The 15,789-nt window shown below is 48.2% G+C and overlaps 1 protein-coding gene across 8 annotated transcripts in view; it reads left to right on the forward strand.

Annotated features, from left to right (window-relative positions):
• NCKAP5 (NCK associated protein 5) overlaps nt 1-15,789 on the forward strand; it is a 992,075-nt gene that overhangs the window by 944,791 nt on the left and 31,495 nt on the right. For 5 of the 8 annotated variants that reach the window (XM_032638276.1, XM_032638275.1, XM_032638278.1 and 2 more), the window contains 3 exons: nt 2,729-2,871; nt 5,951-6,083; nt 14,191-14,276. In XM_032638276.1, coding sequence (XP_032494167.1) covers nt 2,729-2,871; nt 5,951-6,083; nt 14,191-14,276 — 362 coding nt within the window. Of the gene's footprint in view, nt 1-2,728; nt 2,872-5,950; nt 6,084-14,190; nt 14,277-14,940; nt 15,061-15,789 lie in introns of those variants that run through there. The other 3 variants (XM_032638281.1, XM_032638283.1, XM_032638280.1) reach the window with 3 other exon arrangements.

Raw genomic sequence — 15,789 nt, forward strand, 5'->3', positions numbered from 1 at the left:
ATGCCTGTTACCTTCCAGATGAGACTGTTTGCTCGCTAGAATCATGCGCTTGCTGACAAAAATGGAGAACAGGCAGCAGAAAAGATTTCCACCAGGAGGTCAGTCGGTGACCTCTGCCCAGTGGAAATGTAGATGCATGAAATCCCTGTATGTCCTCAACCAAAACATAAAAAGAAAACAAGTATTAAACATCATCTACTCTCAGTATTATTTAAGGAGTGTACACACACATAAAGGAAACAAGCACGTTGTTAGCACAGGTAGATGGATATATAAATTGACAAAGAAAAAAACCATACAACGTAGACTTCAGATTTTGTCTTTTAAAACTTAACTCTGAGTATAGACCAGAGTATAACTCTGAGCGTAGACGTAAATTTAGCTGAAATGTTGTTTGCCCTCTCACAGAAACATATGTCTTCTGACATATTCCTAGCCCGCTCAAATGTATTTATACGTTGAGCTATAAAAAACGTAGTTTGATATATTAGCAGTAGATTGTCTGTTAACTACAACGGGACGGAGGGAGCCCTCCCACTGAGAAGTACCATCCTTTGCTGTAGTCAATGGAAACAAGCTTTCGTGATTAAAGATAGGGCCAGGCTAAGGGTCAAAGTTTTTTCACTGTTCCCTCAAGATTAAAAATATTTATTGCAGCTCGGGATGACACTAGATAACTTTTAACTTGTGCGCCTCGTGGTACGTTTATGACATCTATAAGCACATGAACTAGAATTCTAAAGACTTTCATTTATGATTGGATGATGAGAAAGCAACCACAAGTAGAGATTATACCATGGGCTTCTGAGAAATTAGAAGACTTTTCATTAAACATCTGTGAGTCAGTGTGATTGGGTTATTCCCATGGCTGAGTTCTTCCTCCATGCAGTAGTACTGACTGCCGTGAATGTTTCATCACAAACTTCTGCTTATTTCAAGCCAAGGCTACATTTGAAAACGCTGGGACATATATTATTTTTGAAGTAAATGTACTGTTAATGAATGACACAGCCTCCGGAGATTCAGGGGCGAAATTGCAGTTATAGATGATGTGCTCCATGCCTGACTAGTCACGTGTGTGACCTCCATTCAGCGGCAGGCTGCCTAGCGGACTCCATGATTAAACACGGTCATTATAACAAATTGAATAGGAACTGCAAGCCTCGAATTGCTTCATAAGAAGGGGATAGGAAGGAGATTGTTCTGATCTTGCTGCTGATATTCAGTGCACCGGTTTTCTTAGTTTTGTGTCTTAATTAGCTTGTCATGAAGAGTTGTAAAAACAAAAAAGTAGTAGACGGTAGAGAGTGAGGTCAACACACTGCAGGACCTTTTTGTGCCGTCCATCGCGAAGAAGCTTCCTGTCTACCTTAAGATGTTGTCACTGCGGGTCAGAGGCAGGGCTGCCTTTCCAAGGCTTTTCTCTTTTCTGTGGCCATTGGTTACTCATTTTAAATATTAAGGAATGGAGATCTAGTTGGAACAAAAGGAAAGTGGGGGCTCCCCTGGTGGCGCAGTGGCGCAGTGGTCCCCTGCCGATGCAGGGGACACGGGTTCGTGCCCCGGTGGGGGAAGATCCCACATGCCGCGGAGCGGCTGGGCCCGTGAGCCATGGCCGCTGAGCCTGCACGTCTGGAGCCTGTGCTTCGCGACGGGAGAGGGCACAACAGTGAGAGGCCCGTGTACCGCAAAAAAAAAAAAAAGAAAAGAAAAAGGAAAGTGGTTTTGAGCAGTCAATTCCTGGTTAATATATGCATTTGAATTAGTTATTTTCTTATCCCCGTATCAAAGATGGAAGGAACCGTACAGACCTTCCAGTGCTGATGAAAATACATTACCTCACTTCTGCTCACAAGCAAAATGCTGTTGAAAGGCCCTCACAGCCTGTCCTGTTGATAATCACTGAGGCTGAAGGATAATGACAGCAATTCTCCTTTCTGACAGGAGGAAAGACTACACTCTGCAGGTTAATCCACTATTATGGGTAATGGAGACATTTTAATCATCCTCTGCTAATTGCACCCTTGGCTACTCACAATGTAATCCATGGGCCAAGAGCAGCCCCTGGGAGCTTGTCATAGATGCCAGCTCTCAGACCCTGCTCCAGACCTACCAAATCAGAACCTGCAGTGTAAAAAAAGCTTGGCTGAGGTATATACACATTTGAGTTTGAGACTGCCCAGCAAGATCTTAAAGGGCCTCTGAGCAGTTTCGCAAACCACCTTATTCAGAATGACCTTCATAAGTTTCCTAGGGAAATCAGGGTTCCCTGAGCAAACATGTTTGGGAAAGGCTGTGGATTCACATCCTCCCTTTGGAAATTATGAAAATCCCCATTAGCATAATGAAGGCTCCGAGAAGTCCTCCAAAACAGAAGCTTGTTTGTTATTTGATGTATAACAGTGTTTGAGGAATGATCAGCGTTTCCCAAGCAGTTTGCCCACTGAACCCTTTCTAACGTGAAAAACTTGTCAACAATTTTTGGAAAAGTGGTCCAAGCACAGTTTGCATTTGGGACTCCAAGGTGGACATCCTCCAGAGATACACGTAATTATGCAGACATTTCGGTTAGCACAGACTTGCAGGAGACAGAATGTTGGGAAACCAAGCTGTTAACCATGTTTGGACCCTTCGGATTATTTCTGACTATCTCCCCTACCCTCATCCCTAAACTTGTTAAAGAGTTGAAGAAAGCTGGTTGTGATTTCATATACATTTCCTCATTTAGGAAAAATCAATTCCCAAATGCAGAGTGAAGCCAAGCCAAGGCCTCAGACTTGTTCGTCATTCGAATATGCTGAAAACACAACGGCAGTGGAGAGCAAGCCACTTCTAGCCTGGGGGGGGGACGGCACTGCTGCGGAGACCCAGGTAAGGAGAGTCGACAGGAGGGCACCCTCCACCTAATTGTCCTGAGTGTGAAAAATGACCTCCTTAACCACTTCTGTGATAGATTTTAATGTTAAGTCAGATTTGTTGTGGGATTAGTGCATAAAGACCAAGGCTCTCCTTTTTTCCTGAATTATTAAGTAACACTGTGAGTTCTTGTAATTCAAATGATTCCATCCATCTGCATCCCAACTCTTGAGGTAAGGATGCTCTGCCCTGAGTAGACACTGTGGAACGGCCGTTCACTCTCCCAAGCCCTAAGAGCACCACTTAGAATGATTCAATGATATTTTTTCATCATCAGTTACTTTGTCTTTTACCTTGCTCCATGAAACCAGTAAAGCAGGTGTAATTATTTTCCCTTTTGGCATGAAGAAACTAAAGCCTGGAGCGGTCAGGTGACTTGCCGGGGTCAGTGAGACGTGTGTTTCTTCAATCCCCATCATTTTTGCTGGGGATTCTTCATCCGCCCTGAGATGGCAAGCACACAGGCCTCCTGAAGTGTGATTGGACCTGGGGAGGAGCTCGGGGCTCCGGGAGTCTTGGGTCCTCCCTGGGTGCTATGTGGTAGTCCCTCCTCAGTGCCCTCCCGCTTACCTGTTCCAACTAATTACTTGGGCCGTATTCAGCCTGTTCACGATTTCTCAGCTCGCCCTTGGGCTGGTCCACTTCGGTGTCTTTGGTGGTACCTATAGTGAGAAGAGTGGGAGAAAGGACAATTAGGATCGATTACCTGAGCTTCCCGGCCCTTCCTTGGCCCTTCCTGCTTCTGCCGCCTTGGCTCTCCCAATCCCGGCATGAGGAGGCCCTATCACTATCTCTACTAGGGTTGCTACCCAACCTTGATGACGAAATACCCAGATCAGCCCACATCTGAGATGCCCCACAGCCAGACTGGTAGAGCCTTCTTTCAGTCTTTAGCACCTCGGTATGGAAACGGTACCCTGGACAAGTAGGCGAAGCGATCCCCTGGGCCTACAGCCTTGATGTACAGCAGAGGACAGCAGCTCCAGAGATGCTGGACCACGGTCAAGGTCCAAGCAGAAGTTACTGGGACACTGACGTCAGAACTCAGCCCTCTGAATTCCATGTCCAGCACTCAGAGGAAGGGTCTGAAAGGAGTAAACCGGTGTATTCTATCATGACTTAACTTTTAAGTGTTAGGGTTTTCTCGGTTTTCTCCAAAGCAGTAGTTCCCTAAACGAGCAGACATCGGGATCAGCTGGAGGGTGGTACATCTTGCTGCTCTCCACATACAGCCAGTGTCCTGTTTGGTACCGATGGGGTGAGATCCGAACACTTCTAATACATTCCCCAGTGATGACGGCGCTACCGGTCCACAGGGCACACTTTGAGGAGCACTCTTTCAAGAAGTCTGTGCTTGATTTGGGGACCAAAACATTGAGAAAATCCTAGAAGACATCCAGAGTTGGAGGGGGAAACAGTTCAGAAACAACAGGTGGCGATAGCGGGGCTCAAGCAATTCCAAGGAGAAAAAAACAGAGAAAAGCGAGAGAAAGAGAAAGGGAATTCCTCAGTGCTGGCCGGGAGGGAGCTACCCCCTCTATGTGCGATGGCAGGGCACTCCTCACCCAACATTCATGTTCCCCGACACACACACCTCTCTGGGGTCCCCTTCATCCTCCTGCACTAGCTTTGCCCATTGGAAGTCCTGCCCTGACTTGTAAGAGTCACAACTGTGGCTTGGAACTCACAGCTCTGCTTCATTGACCGCAGGGAAGGAAAGTTTAAAGTAAGAGTGAGCTTTATATTTCCAGTTCCAAGCACAGTGCCTGGTTCCATTTGTGTCTGTTGAATAGAGGAATGAAAAAATGCATCTCGTCATACCCAGCATCCTGCTGGAACTCTAGACGTGGGGCTCCCTTGGGACCACTGCTGTAAACTTGTCATCCTTCGCAAACATCGTCCTTGCTAGACCACCAGTACCTCCTGTACAGAGCTCTGTACCCCCAGGACCTAGAACACCACTTAGCACAGAGTGGGTACTAAGATGCTTAGCACAGCATCTTTTGAATGGGTCGATGAATGATTCCGTGAATGAAGGAATAAAGGAAATAAGTAGCAGCTTGAATTTATAACCCCAGCTGTGGGGGCTTACATCCTAAAATGTGTTTTTATAATTTCCCACCAAATGGCACCCTCCCAAACAGGATTGACTTTAGAGACGCATCCCGTACCTCTGTGCCTGAACTCTCTGGGATCGGTGTGGAATAATCGGCTCTAACACGGCAGTCTGCAAACATATAAAAGACAGCCCCAAATGCTCTTGATTCTACACACAAGAGTTGCGGTCTTAGATATCAGTACTCCACTTGTGTGCACAGCAGGAAGAACCATCCATATGGTATCAACAACGTCCACAATTCCCGAACTTGGTGTTACGGCCACACCTGTAACGTCCTCTTGGGTCAGGCTATGTGTGCTTGTGAGTAAGCGGGGAGACCAGGTCCCTTGACCTGTGACCTGTTAGTAGATTCAAGGATTATGTATAACCCTGTAGGCTAGCAGTTGTGTTCCTCCCTAAAGCCTCCTATCCTTTTAGGCGCTGGCATAAAATTAGGTATTGGGTAAGCATTTATTCTTTTGTTCCCAAGGTTGATTATTGTCATACCCTCTGATACCTGAAAGCCAGTGGTGAGATCAGCTAAATAAATAAGCCAAAAAATAAAATAAAAATAAATAAATAAGCCATTAGGCCTGGGACAGCAGCTCTAATTGGCACTTGAGAAAAATAAGGCTCCATTAAAAACTGTACCAAATGCAGAGCGGGTAACTGTGGGGACTGTCCTGTGACGGGGACACAGTGGCAGCGTGTGGTCAGTGGCTTCGTCAGTGCAGGTGCATATCTGCAGCTCTGGTAATTGAGCAGAATTCACCAGCTCCGCGTGAGGCAGACTGACGGACCAGGCAGACTGGGGGTGGGGCAGCGGGAATGCAATTCTGTGCACACGCCAACAGCCAGGTACGAACATCCTGACGGGATGCTCTGCCCGTTTTGACTAGTGTGAATAATCTTAACGGTCTCATGTTACTCATTTAGGACAAGGTACCCAGAATGTGTGCGTACTCTGCCAGCGGTGGCAGTGGTAGTGACAGTGACCCCGACTATGGAAATAATGGTTTTGGAGCTGGAAGGGGCAAGTTAGTGAAAGCGATGAAGAGCGCCACCCCAGGTAATGAACGCCGGGGCCCCGGGACCCTCGGGGCTCCTGTCTCTCGGGAAGCTGTCCATCACGCCTTTCACTGGGCTCTGTCTCCACCCCGCTTTGATTTTACATCTCAGTTCCATGTCTCTCCCGAGATCTAATTTTCTGGTACTTATGGAAGATTGTCTACATGCATCAATTTGCTTTCTGGTATTATCTTAATGACATGGCAGTGCAGTCTGTAAGGATTTTATTTCCTATCTGGCGTCTCCCAAAAAGTCTCCGGTGGAGTTATCTGCCTAATGAAGGAATGACTATAAAGATAACTTTGTTCTTAATTACATACTTCGGCAAGTTAAGTCATCCAGTGAGCCATGGATGGGGTGTTCCCAGGCTCTCTGCTCGTATCCTGCTCTGTAACTCTGGACCTGTTACGCATGCCATTATGAGCACGTCTGTTTATACGAGGTTCAAACTTTCTCACGTTATTTTTATTTGAAAGAGAATTGGCAGTAGAAAAACCATCATCCCGAGGCATTTAAAAATATATATATTCAGATGGCATTTCCTTACAGATACAAGAGGACAGATGATCCCCGAACACAAAATGTGGTCTAGGATCTGCTTTTCTTCTAATCCGCTCTAGATTGTCAGACATATTTTAATGATACAATGGAGAATCATTCTTTTTGTCCTAATCAGCTTTTCTCAAATACGAATTTGGCAATTATGTGATGAAACCATGACTTTCCTTTTTAAAACAAGCCTGATGTGTTGCTTTTGAAAAAAAACGTAATCGAGCAACCCTGTGTGTTTCCGGTTTTCCAAGAGTCTTGACATTCGTGATACCTGGGGGTGAGATAGGTGTGTAAGGATAGTCATTAACCTGAGCCTCCTCTTTGTTGCTTGCATCCTACAAGTCACCAGAGAAGCAGGACAGATGGGTGAATCCTGCAAAGGCTTACCAAGAGGAAAGTGGAGAATACCCCCTGGTGTTTTAGTTAGACTGTTGTCCTTGTTAGCTCTCGGGGCTGCGTCAGCGTCCCTCTGGTTGTGACAAATAAGGGGAAGGAGAGTTGATCATCATGGGTCCTTCCCCATGAAGACGCCTAGGCCAGGCCAGCTCCCTAGTCCAGCTCTTACCCTGAACTTAACATGGGTCCACAGTGAAGAATAACCTTACCTCATTGACCCTCAACTGTGCCTCCGGCTCTAAAACTCCATTCATTTATTGAACAAATACTTATAAAAAGCCTCCTCTGGGCTAGCTTTCCAGCAGTGAGTAAATGGACGAAGATCTCTGCCAGACAGTAAAAAAAAAATGGGTAGAATAAACTAGTAAATGTATATAGTTTGTTGAAAGGAGATATGGAAAAGACAGGTTGAGCAGGGTAGGACGGGAGAGCAGGGCTGCTCCGGAGTGGTGGTTGGGTGGGAGCGGATGTTAAAATTTAAATAGAGGGCTTCCCTGGTGGCGCAGTGGTTGAGAGTCCGCCTGCCGACGCAGGCGACACGGGTTCGTGCCCCGGTCCGGGAGGATCTCACATGCCGCGGAGCGGCTGGGCCCGTGAGCCGTGGCCGCTGAGCCTGCGCGTACGGAGCCTGTGCTCCGTAACGGGAGAGGCCACGACAGTGAGAGGCCCGCGTACCGCAAAAAAAAAAAAAAAAAAAAATAGAGCAGTCAGAGCAAGGCTCCCTGAGAAGTTGGTGTTTGAGCAGAGATGTGGTGGAGGGAAGGGAGTGAGCCCCTGGAGGATACCTGGGGGGAGCGCGTGGCCTTGAGACAGCAGCAGCGGGCAGCCAGCGTGGCTGTGGTAGAGGGGGTATGTTGCAGGACGGGGAGGTGAGGTCCAGTAAACGGAAGAGGAGCCAGAGCTCTCGTACGGCCTTGCTCACATTTCTGAGGTCTTTGCTTCTCCCCGAGAGCCACGCATGGGGGTCTTTGGACATCTCTGAGCACAGGAACGGCATGATCTGAGATGTTTTCAGAGGACCGCTCTGGCTGCCGTGTCGTGAGGGCTGAAGAAACAAGATCGACTAAGAGGCTGTGACACTCATCCAGGCAAGACGTGTCAGTGGCTGGGACCAGGGTGGTAACGGTGAGAGCAGTGGGCAGCACGAGCTAATAGAACTCTCTGCGGTGTCTCGGCCCTGTCCAATACCGTAGCCATCACCCACCCATGGCTTAGGAGCTCTTGCGATGTGGCTAGTGTAAGGAACTGAATGTCTAAATTTCATTTTTGCTGTAGTTTCCCTAAGAGTTCCATTTTCCTCTATTTTAATTTGTTTTTATTTCAATTAACTTTCAATATTAATAGCCAGATTTGGGTCACTGTACAACACAAGGAGTGACAATGGTCTCATTCCAGTTCTGATTAAAAATACAACATGAATCACTGATGGCTTGGAGATGGGGGTGAAAGAAAAAGCAGGGTCAAGGATGGTTTGCCAGCTGGGGTCCTAGAAGGGACAGAGCTCTGCCCACTGCAGTGGAGAAGGCTGAGGTTGGGGGAAGCAGAGTGGTAATCGATGCTAAGTTCGAGGTGCCCACTGCAAGCGGAGGTGTGAGTAGGCAGTGGGCTGTGAGTTTGGAGTTGGGCAGGTCAGGTCTTGTCTGGAGAGGTAATTGGAGTGTCAGCGTGTCGATGGCACCTAAGGCCCTGGGTCCAGTTGAGATCAGAGGAGGACAGAGTGCTGACAGAGAGAGGACCTCACCCTCCCACGTGTAAAGGTCGTGGAGAAGAGAAAGAACCAGCAAAGGAGACTGGGTAGGAACCAGCAGTGAGCGGGGCAGAGGAGAACGTGACGTCTCAGAAGCCAAGTGGAAAAAGTATGTCAAGGAGGAATCCCACGATTCCATATGCTACTTGCTAAAAAGAGGGACACAGTCTTCGTATTGAGACCCGTCTCTCACACTGGTAGTGGGGTTCCAGGGGTGGGGGAAGGAAGTGGGGATGGGGAAGGAGGGACGGTCTAAAGGCAGTTTGAAAACATCCCGAAAAAGGAAACAAGATTAAGACAAATTGTCTGACTCTGAATGAGGATGTACCTGTCAGTAGGAGAGAAATCACTTTAGGGTTCAGAGTTTTAACCCGGCTTGTTTAGATGACTTGCGCAGAGCAATAAGGGATACGCATTCGGTGATGGCTACGGATCCTGGTGAACAGCGAACTTGCTCCTTTACCGTTTTTTTCTATCCCCCTGCAAACTGAAGTGAGTCTCGGCCTCAGGTTTTTTTCTCTCTGTCCTCACCGTGTTCATCCTCTTCCCTCCAACCAGAGCAAATCCCCGTTTGAGAGGTGCAGGCTTCCCTCATTCTGTTGCTTTAGCCTCTGTGCACGTGGTGCTTCTCGGGAAAAGGTGCAGAGTAACCCTGGAAGCAGCACAACCAGCAAGAAGAGCCTTCCCTCTAGCCAGGCATCTGCCCTCTGTCTTTAAACATGGACTTGTTGCCAGAACTCTGTCATCTGCCCACCCTGCCCGATCCAGCCACCCCCCAGCCCTGGCTGATGTCAGTGCTGCCAGGGAGGGAAAACGCGTGCGGACGGCTGGCGTGCCTGTGGGTGTGTGCTGGCTTCCAGCAAGCCTGGGAAGGGACGTTCGGGGTCGATGCAGCACCGGTAACATTTTGGATGTTGGCAAAGTTGATAGGAAAAGAAAATAGCAACAATTAAGAGAAAAACACTAATAAAAGGAGTACATGCCTCGGGTGTGCAGTAGAGATTTTTTCCCCTTTGGAGTCACGATTTTGCCTTGCTTTCGTCACCTGTGCCTGCGAAGTGAGATTGCCCCCGAGCCCCGAGCCCCCCCACCCCGAGCCCGTTCCCTCTTTAAGTAAAAAGGTTTTGTAATAGAGGTCCCCAACCTGCAGGATGGAATGTGCCAGTAGATCTTAAAGCCTTAATGGATGTTCTCCAAGCTAGTTGGCCTTTCTGAAACACACCCTCTCTCCCCGGTTCCCTGAAATTTCCCTAAGGTAGGGGAGGGCACCTGCCAGTGGCAATCTGTCCTCCGAGGCTTCTAGGAAATGGACACTCGGTGGCCTCGACCTCTTATGCAAAAGAATCCTGCCTTCCAAAACCCTGCCTAAGGGCTCATAATGCACTCAAGTGAAGACACGTCTTTCCTTTCATGGTTGGTTTCTTTAGGGTGACTCTGAAATGTGTTTAGAAAGGCCAGGGTGTTAGCAGAGAGGCAGCGGTGGGAGCAGGTTTTAGCAGCTGGGTAGGTGACGCAGCAGGTGAAGGGGTGGGTGGAGTGAGTCCGTGTTTCCATGGAGCTGCCCGCTCCAGATTGCCAGGCTAGACGTAACAAATACTCCTGCCCCTTTCCTGCAGGTGGGGCCTGGGAGAAGGCAGGAGCAAGGGACAGAGGTGGGAAGGGGAAGGAGAGAGAGAGAGCAAACCGGGGCCAGAATGTAGAACAGGGAAGACCCAGCGGACGTGCAGCGATGAAGCCCCGCCAGGGAGTCTCAGCCCTGACTGAAGGCCCTGGACCTGGCTGGCAAAAGGTGAAGGAGCAATTTCTAACCAAGGCTGCTCCCCCAAGCTTCTGATTCATCCATCTGGCTGCCCACCGCCATCACCTGCCCTGCCAGGTACCTCAAGGGGCCAAAATCCAAGCTCGAACCTCTCTTTTTCCCTGTACAAACGCCTGCCTTCCCGGCTCTCTGTCTTCTCATTCGTGTTCGGCACTTAGCACAGGGCCCGGCACATCATAGGTGTTGAATAAATGGTAAACAACATCATAAGCGTTGACAAAAAAATGCAACACAGGACTGGTTAAGGCTTTGGTTAACCTCACGCAACGTTCATCATCCATTTGGGCCTTTCCTCGGCCAGAGAAAGAAAGACCCAGAGCATCCACCTACAGAGAGAAATTCTATAAGGACATGTCTCCTTCTCTGTATGGCTATGCTAGAGGAATTGGTGAATCCATTTTTCCAATTTTTCTCCTGGATACAGACATAATTCAGCTTCCTCTTTTTTTTTTTTTTTTTTTTTTTTTTGCGGTACGCGGGCCCCTCACTGTTGTGACCTCTCCCGTTGCGGAGCGCAGGCTCCGGACGCGCAGGCCCAGCGGCCATGGCTCACGGGCCCAGCCGCTCCGCGGCATGTGGGATCCTCCCGGACCGGGGTACGAACCCGTGTCGCCTGCATCAGCAGGCGGACTCTCAACCACTGCGCCACCAGGGAAGCCCTCAGCTTCCTCTTTAATGATGATTCTTCATGGGGGCTGCTGGAGGCATATCAGACTCCTCTGTGTTGTTTTGTCTCTTTTAAATGGTCCCGGTCCCCTGGCTTGATTTTCATAATCTCTGCCCCAACTTGGGAGTTACTGTCACAGAGAGTCACTCTTATTGATGAAAATGCCTCACACCCTTGAGACCTGAAGGAGACAATGGTTGAGAACCTTTGCTCTTCCAATATTTGTTCTTTGAAAATCTCTAAGTTGGAGTGGTTAGTAGATAAACAAGATTGACAGAAAGAATAAAAGCAAAGAAGAGAGTTGACCTCTACTCTAGTTCATCTGGTTTATTCAGCTCTGACTCTGTGTCCAGGCCAGTGCTGGACACTGGCGTTTGAGGGCAGGTTAGCGACATAGCCCTGCTCCCTCGATGCTTCTAAGCAGACCTACAGACTCGAAGCATCATCTGAGAGAGATGCTGCTCGAGTCCTAAACAGTTGTGTTCTACTGCCTAAGGCCACGCTCAGAGTGAGGAACCGGAACTTCATTTGTTTTTAGTTTTCATAAATTGACTTCCCACGAGGGTCTATAGATCACTGTGGTCTAGAACTTAGTTTCAAGAACACTCCCTCCCTCCTCTGACCCCTCACCCTCAAATGCACTGATCAGGTCCCATGAGCAAAGCTCCAGAACCACGGTCCCACAGCCAACTGCTCCTCTAGAAAAGCCCCAGTTTCCTGAACGAGAAGTACGTTTTCTTCATTTCAAGGTGATTACATTCAACAAAGTACAAAGAGCCAGGGCAGCTGAGTTAAAAACAATTGGTTTTGCAGTAATTAGAAAAACACAAGGACATGATGACTGTGGACCACTATGAAAAGGGACACTGAAGGATAACGGCTCCAGTTCCTGGTTAATTCCTCAGCTTGAATATTTTGAGATTCACAACTAATTATGCAGAGATGATGAATTTTAAAAACGCTGCCACTCTGTCTTGCCGAGGCCAAGGACTTTGGCTATTAATAGAGCAATCAGATTTTGCTATATTGTAGAGAATTCACGCAAAGTTGCATCTATTTTAAAGCGTTCATCTGGCACATGGCTTAAAGATGACAAATCGTTGTAATATGCCAAATCAGCATTGGGTTAAACTAAATCCAAACTCGTTATAATCATTCTGAGTTCCCCTGGAGAAATCTTTAGTTTCAAATGGACACTAGCAGTAAGAGTTCTCTTTAGTCCTTCCTGGATCTTCTCTCTTATTTAGATCATTTTAAAGATTGGCTTTATATTGACAAGCCCATCCCAACTTGAGGGGAATAGATACGTGCAGTAAAACACCAGGGATGTGTCTCCTGGCATTAAACTTTCCTGCATGACAAATGGAAAGTACTGACCGGGACAGACAGGCTGCTCGGAGACCCTTACTGGAGCCAGGTTCTCAAATTTCTCTCTGTCACCATTTATTCCCCATCAGAAAAGCCACAGCCCTTTCAGCTATTCCGATTGGGTTTGCACTCTGCTGAAGTTTGGGGGTTTTTTTAGTGGGGAAAAGTGTCCCCACGTGTTACGCACAGTAGCAAAACAAAACAGAAAACCCCACCAGCTTCTAAAAACCACGTGGTCAGAAGCTAACCGTCAGAAGGAAGCCGCTGTGTCCTCAGACAGGCTTGAAAAGGGAGGCTGCGATGTGACCTGCATTTAATTAATTATTAAAGCTGCATAGTGTGAGGCCCTTAAGAAAGCAAATGTCACGATGGACGGAATGAGTTTACCCTCCGATCAAAAGAGCCGTGTGCCGTGGTGAGGCCGTCGCTCAGTTAAACTGGACCGCGGGATACAGAGGAGATGCGGACTAAGTCTGGGGACCCGAAAGAGACATTTTGGAGGGAAGAGATGCCCCCGTAGAGTCTGTCACTCTGTGATGGACACTCTGCCCTCCCCCCCCCCAACCATTACCACAGCTCCCCCAGTGCTACCACCTCAAGTTCCAACACAGCCCCAGACATTTAAACAGGAGCTTGCAAAGTAGAATTTCAAAGCACAGAACAAATCCTTGCTTGTTGTGGACTAGGTAGGGAGAGCAAATAACACAGAGTGCTGTGCAAAATAGCAATCTCTGGCTGCCAGGACTGAAAGAAAGCTGGGCAGCGAATCTAAATAAATAAGCAATGAATCGGATGCCATTTCATTTGTGAAAATGCGTGCATCTCCTCAGTCTCATGCAGGGGACGCAGAAGGACCTGCTAGACCTCCAAGGCCCCTGCCACCCTGCAGCCCCAGAAGCGCGTCTGAAAATGACTTTTGTGTAGCGCTTACCCATAATCCGAGGGATACCTCCAGTGTTCACTCTAGGTCATCTAGCCCAGTGGCTCTCAAACGGGCTGACTGTGCTCCCCACGGGACGCTCGGTGATGTCCAGACACGTTACAGGCTGTCACAATTCACAGGTGGTAGGGAGGGCTGCTGTCTGGTACGTAGAGCCCATGGACGCTGCTAAACCTCCTATAACGCACAGGGCGGCCCTAATAACAAAGTCTTATCCTGCACAGGATGTCAGCAGGGCTGAGAAGCAGCCGGGACGAGATTAACCTCCGCGTATCGGAAATGTTTGTTGGGAGGGACGAGCTGTCAAATATTTGTGCCAAACTGTGACAGCAGCCACATCCCCCTGCCTGCCCAGCATCAGGCCTGGCCCAGCGGGTGCATCAGGCCTGGCCCAGCTACCTGATTGGGGGTTAAGATGCACGTCCTCCGAGAGGCTTTGGAAGGGACGTCCGTGCTTCTGTCTGGGCCTCTCACAATGGCCTGTGGCGTCCGGTCCGGTGCCTCTGTCTGAGTGTCAGGGACAGGGCGACCGTCTGAAGTACTAACACAGACCGCAGATTGTTTGAGGCTGCTACCCATTAAGCCTCTTATTAGTGTTTCATTTCTGTCTCTCTTAGAGAACACGTGCCAGAGGAGGCGGGACTCCTTTACAGACTTGCAAGTTACCCGAGGACAGTTAATCCTCACGCTGCTCTAGCGAAGCAGGTAAACTGCAGTTAGATGTTAAAAAAGAAGAAAAAACATCGTCAGCAGGTGTTTGGGGTCCCTGGGGGACCTCAGCGTTTCCTACTTGCCTAAAAAGCACATTGTGACATTTGGAAAGGGCCCCTTGCCAGGACCCTTCCACAGAATGGTTCAGACTAAGAAGAGTAACATAAATCTCAGGAACAGAAAGCCTAGGTCAGTAGAAGGAGCTCTGTTGAAGAAATAGGGTCAGTGGGGAAAAGAAGGAGCTCGGTATTCAGGGGAAATCTTTCTAGAGGTAATTATTAATGTTTGCAAAAAGAGAATGGGATGTGCAAAGCTTTGAGGTGTGGGGAGAAAGGAGGCATGGATTCTAACTATTTAGCATATTTTGTTCTCAGACTTGAAGAAAAAAGACAGAGACCATTTCTAATATTCCCCCATCCCAACCACCCCTCCTTAACCAGCCAGAAACCTACAAATATATCCGTACTGTACAACCAAGGATCAGTATTTTGAGGGAAGACCTAAAGCTATGCTGGCATCGTTCACTGCACCACAGCGCCCACGAAATCTCTGAGACGTGCACAAGGGCTCAGATGCCCATCCTGGAGCATGCATGTGCCTTCTTGGACCGTAACTTACTGAGTGATCTTGAGCAAACATCTGTCTTGCCCTCATTCAGCCAATCCCGAGCTGGATGTCTTCCGGATAGCCCCCACCCCCGCCACCAGGCCTGATGTTCTATCGCTGTAAAGAAAGCCTACAGTGACTCGGACATCAAGCTTCAGCTTTCAGGATCCAGCAGTCCCTGCTGTTTGGAGAGCTCCTCAGAGTTTTCCTCAGGTCTCGTTTTGCACAGCTTGATTTTATTGTTTGGATCGCAGAAGCCTCTGCCCTACCTCTGTGCCGCGCGCCTCACATAAGTTAACCATCTTTGCTGGTTTCGTGCTCATCCTTCGAGTCTTTCTTTGTGCAAACCAAGCAGATGCAAATAAATACTTTGTGTATAAAGTAAAGCAAACTGTACATTCTGTGCTGCATCTTGTTTTGTTCTGTCTTCCTCCGATTCACAACATATCCTGGAGATCGCTCCGTGTCAGTACGGAAAAGTCTTCCTCCTCCTTTCTCACAGCTATGTACTAGGTACATAGTTAATGGAACTAGTCCTCTATGGAATGGGTTCCCAGAATTAGACTTCTGAGTCACAGTAAACGCATCGTCAGAGGAGTTGGGCCGTTTTCACATCCACCTGCCGTGATTGACGTGCCTGGTCCCCCCAAAGCCTCACCAACAGATTCAAGGTCAACCTGTTGTGCTCCGCCAATCTTACATAGAAGAAATATATTTCCAGTGTGGTTTGGATTCGATTTCTCTTATGAAGTGTAAGGCTGAGAGCTTCTGCTTAAATCTACTTAAATGTCGTTGTATTTCTGAATCTGTGAATCATCCGGGAGTGACCTTTGCCCAGTTTTTGACTGGGCTGTTAGTCGTTCCCAACACCATTTCTAAGAGCTTCGTAACATTTAGGGAG

Source organism: Phocoena sinus, chromosome 7 (assembly GCF_008692025.1).
Source record: "Phocoena sinus isolate mPhoSin1 chromosome 7, mPhoSin1.pri, whole genome shotgun sequence".
NCBI lineage: Eukaryota > Metazoa > Chordata > Mammalia > Artiodactyla > Phocoenidae > Phocoena > Phocoena sinus.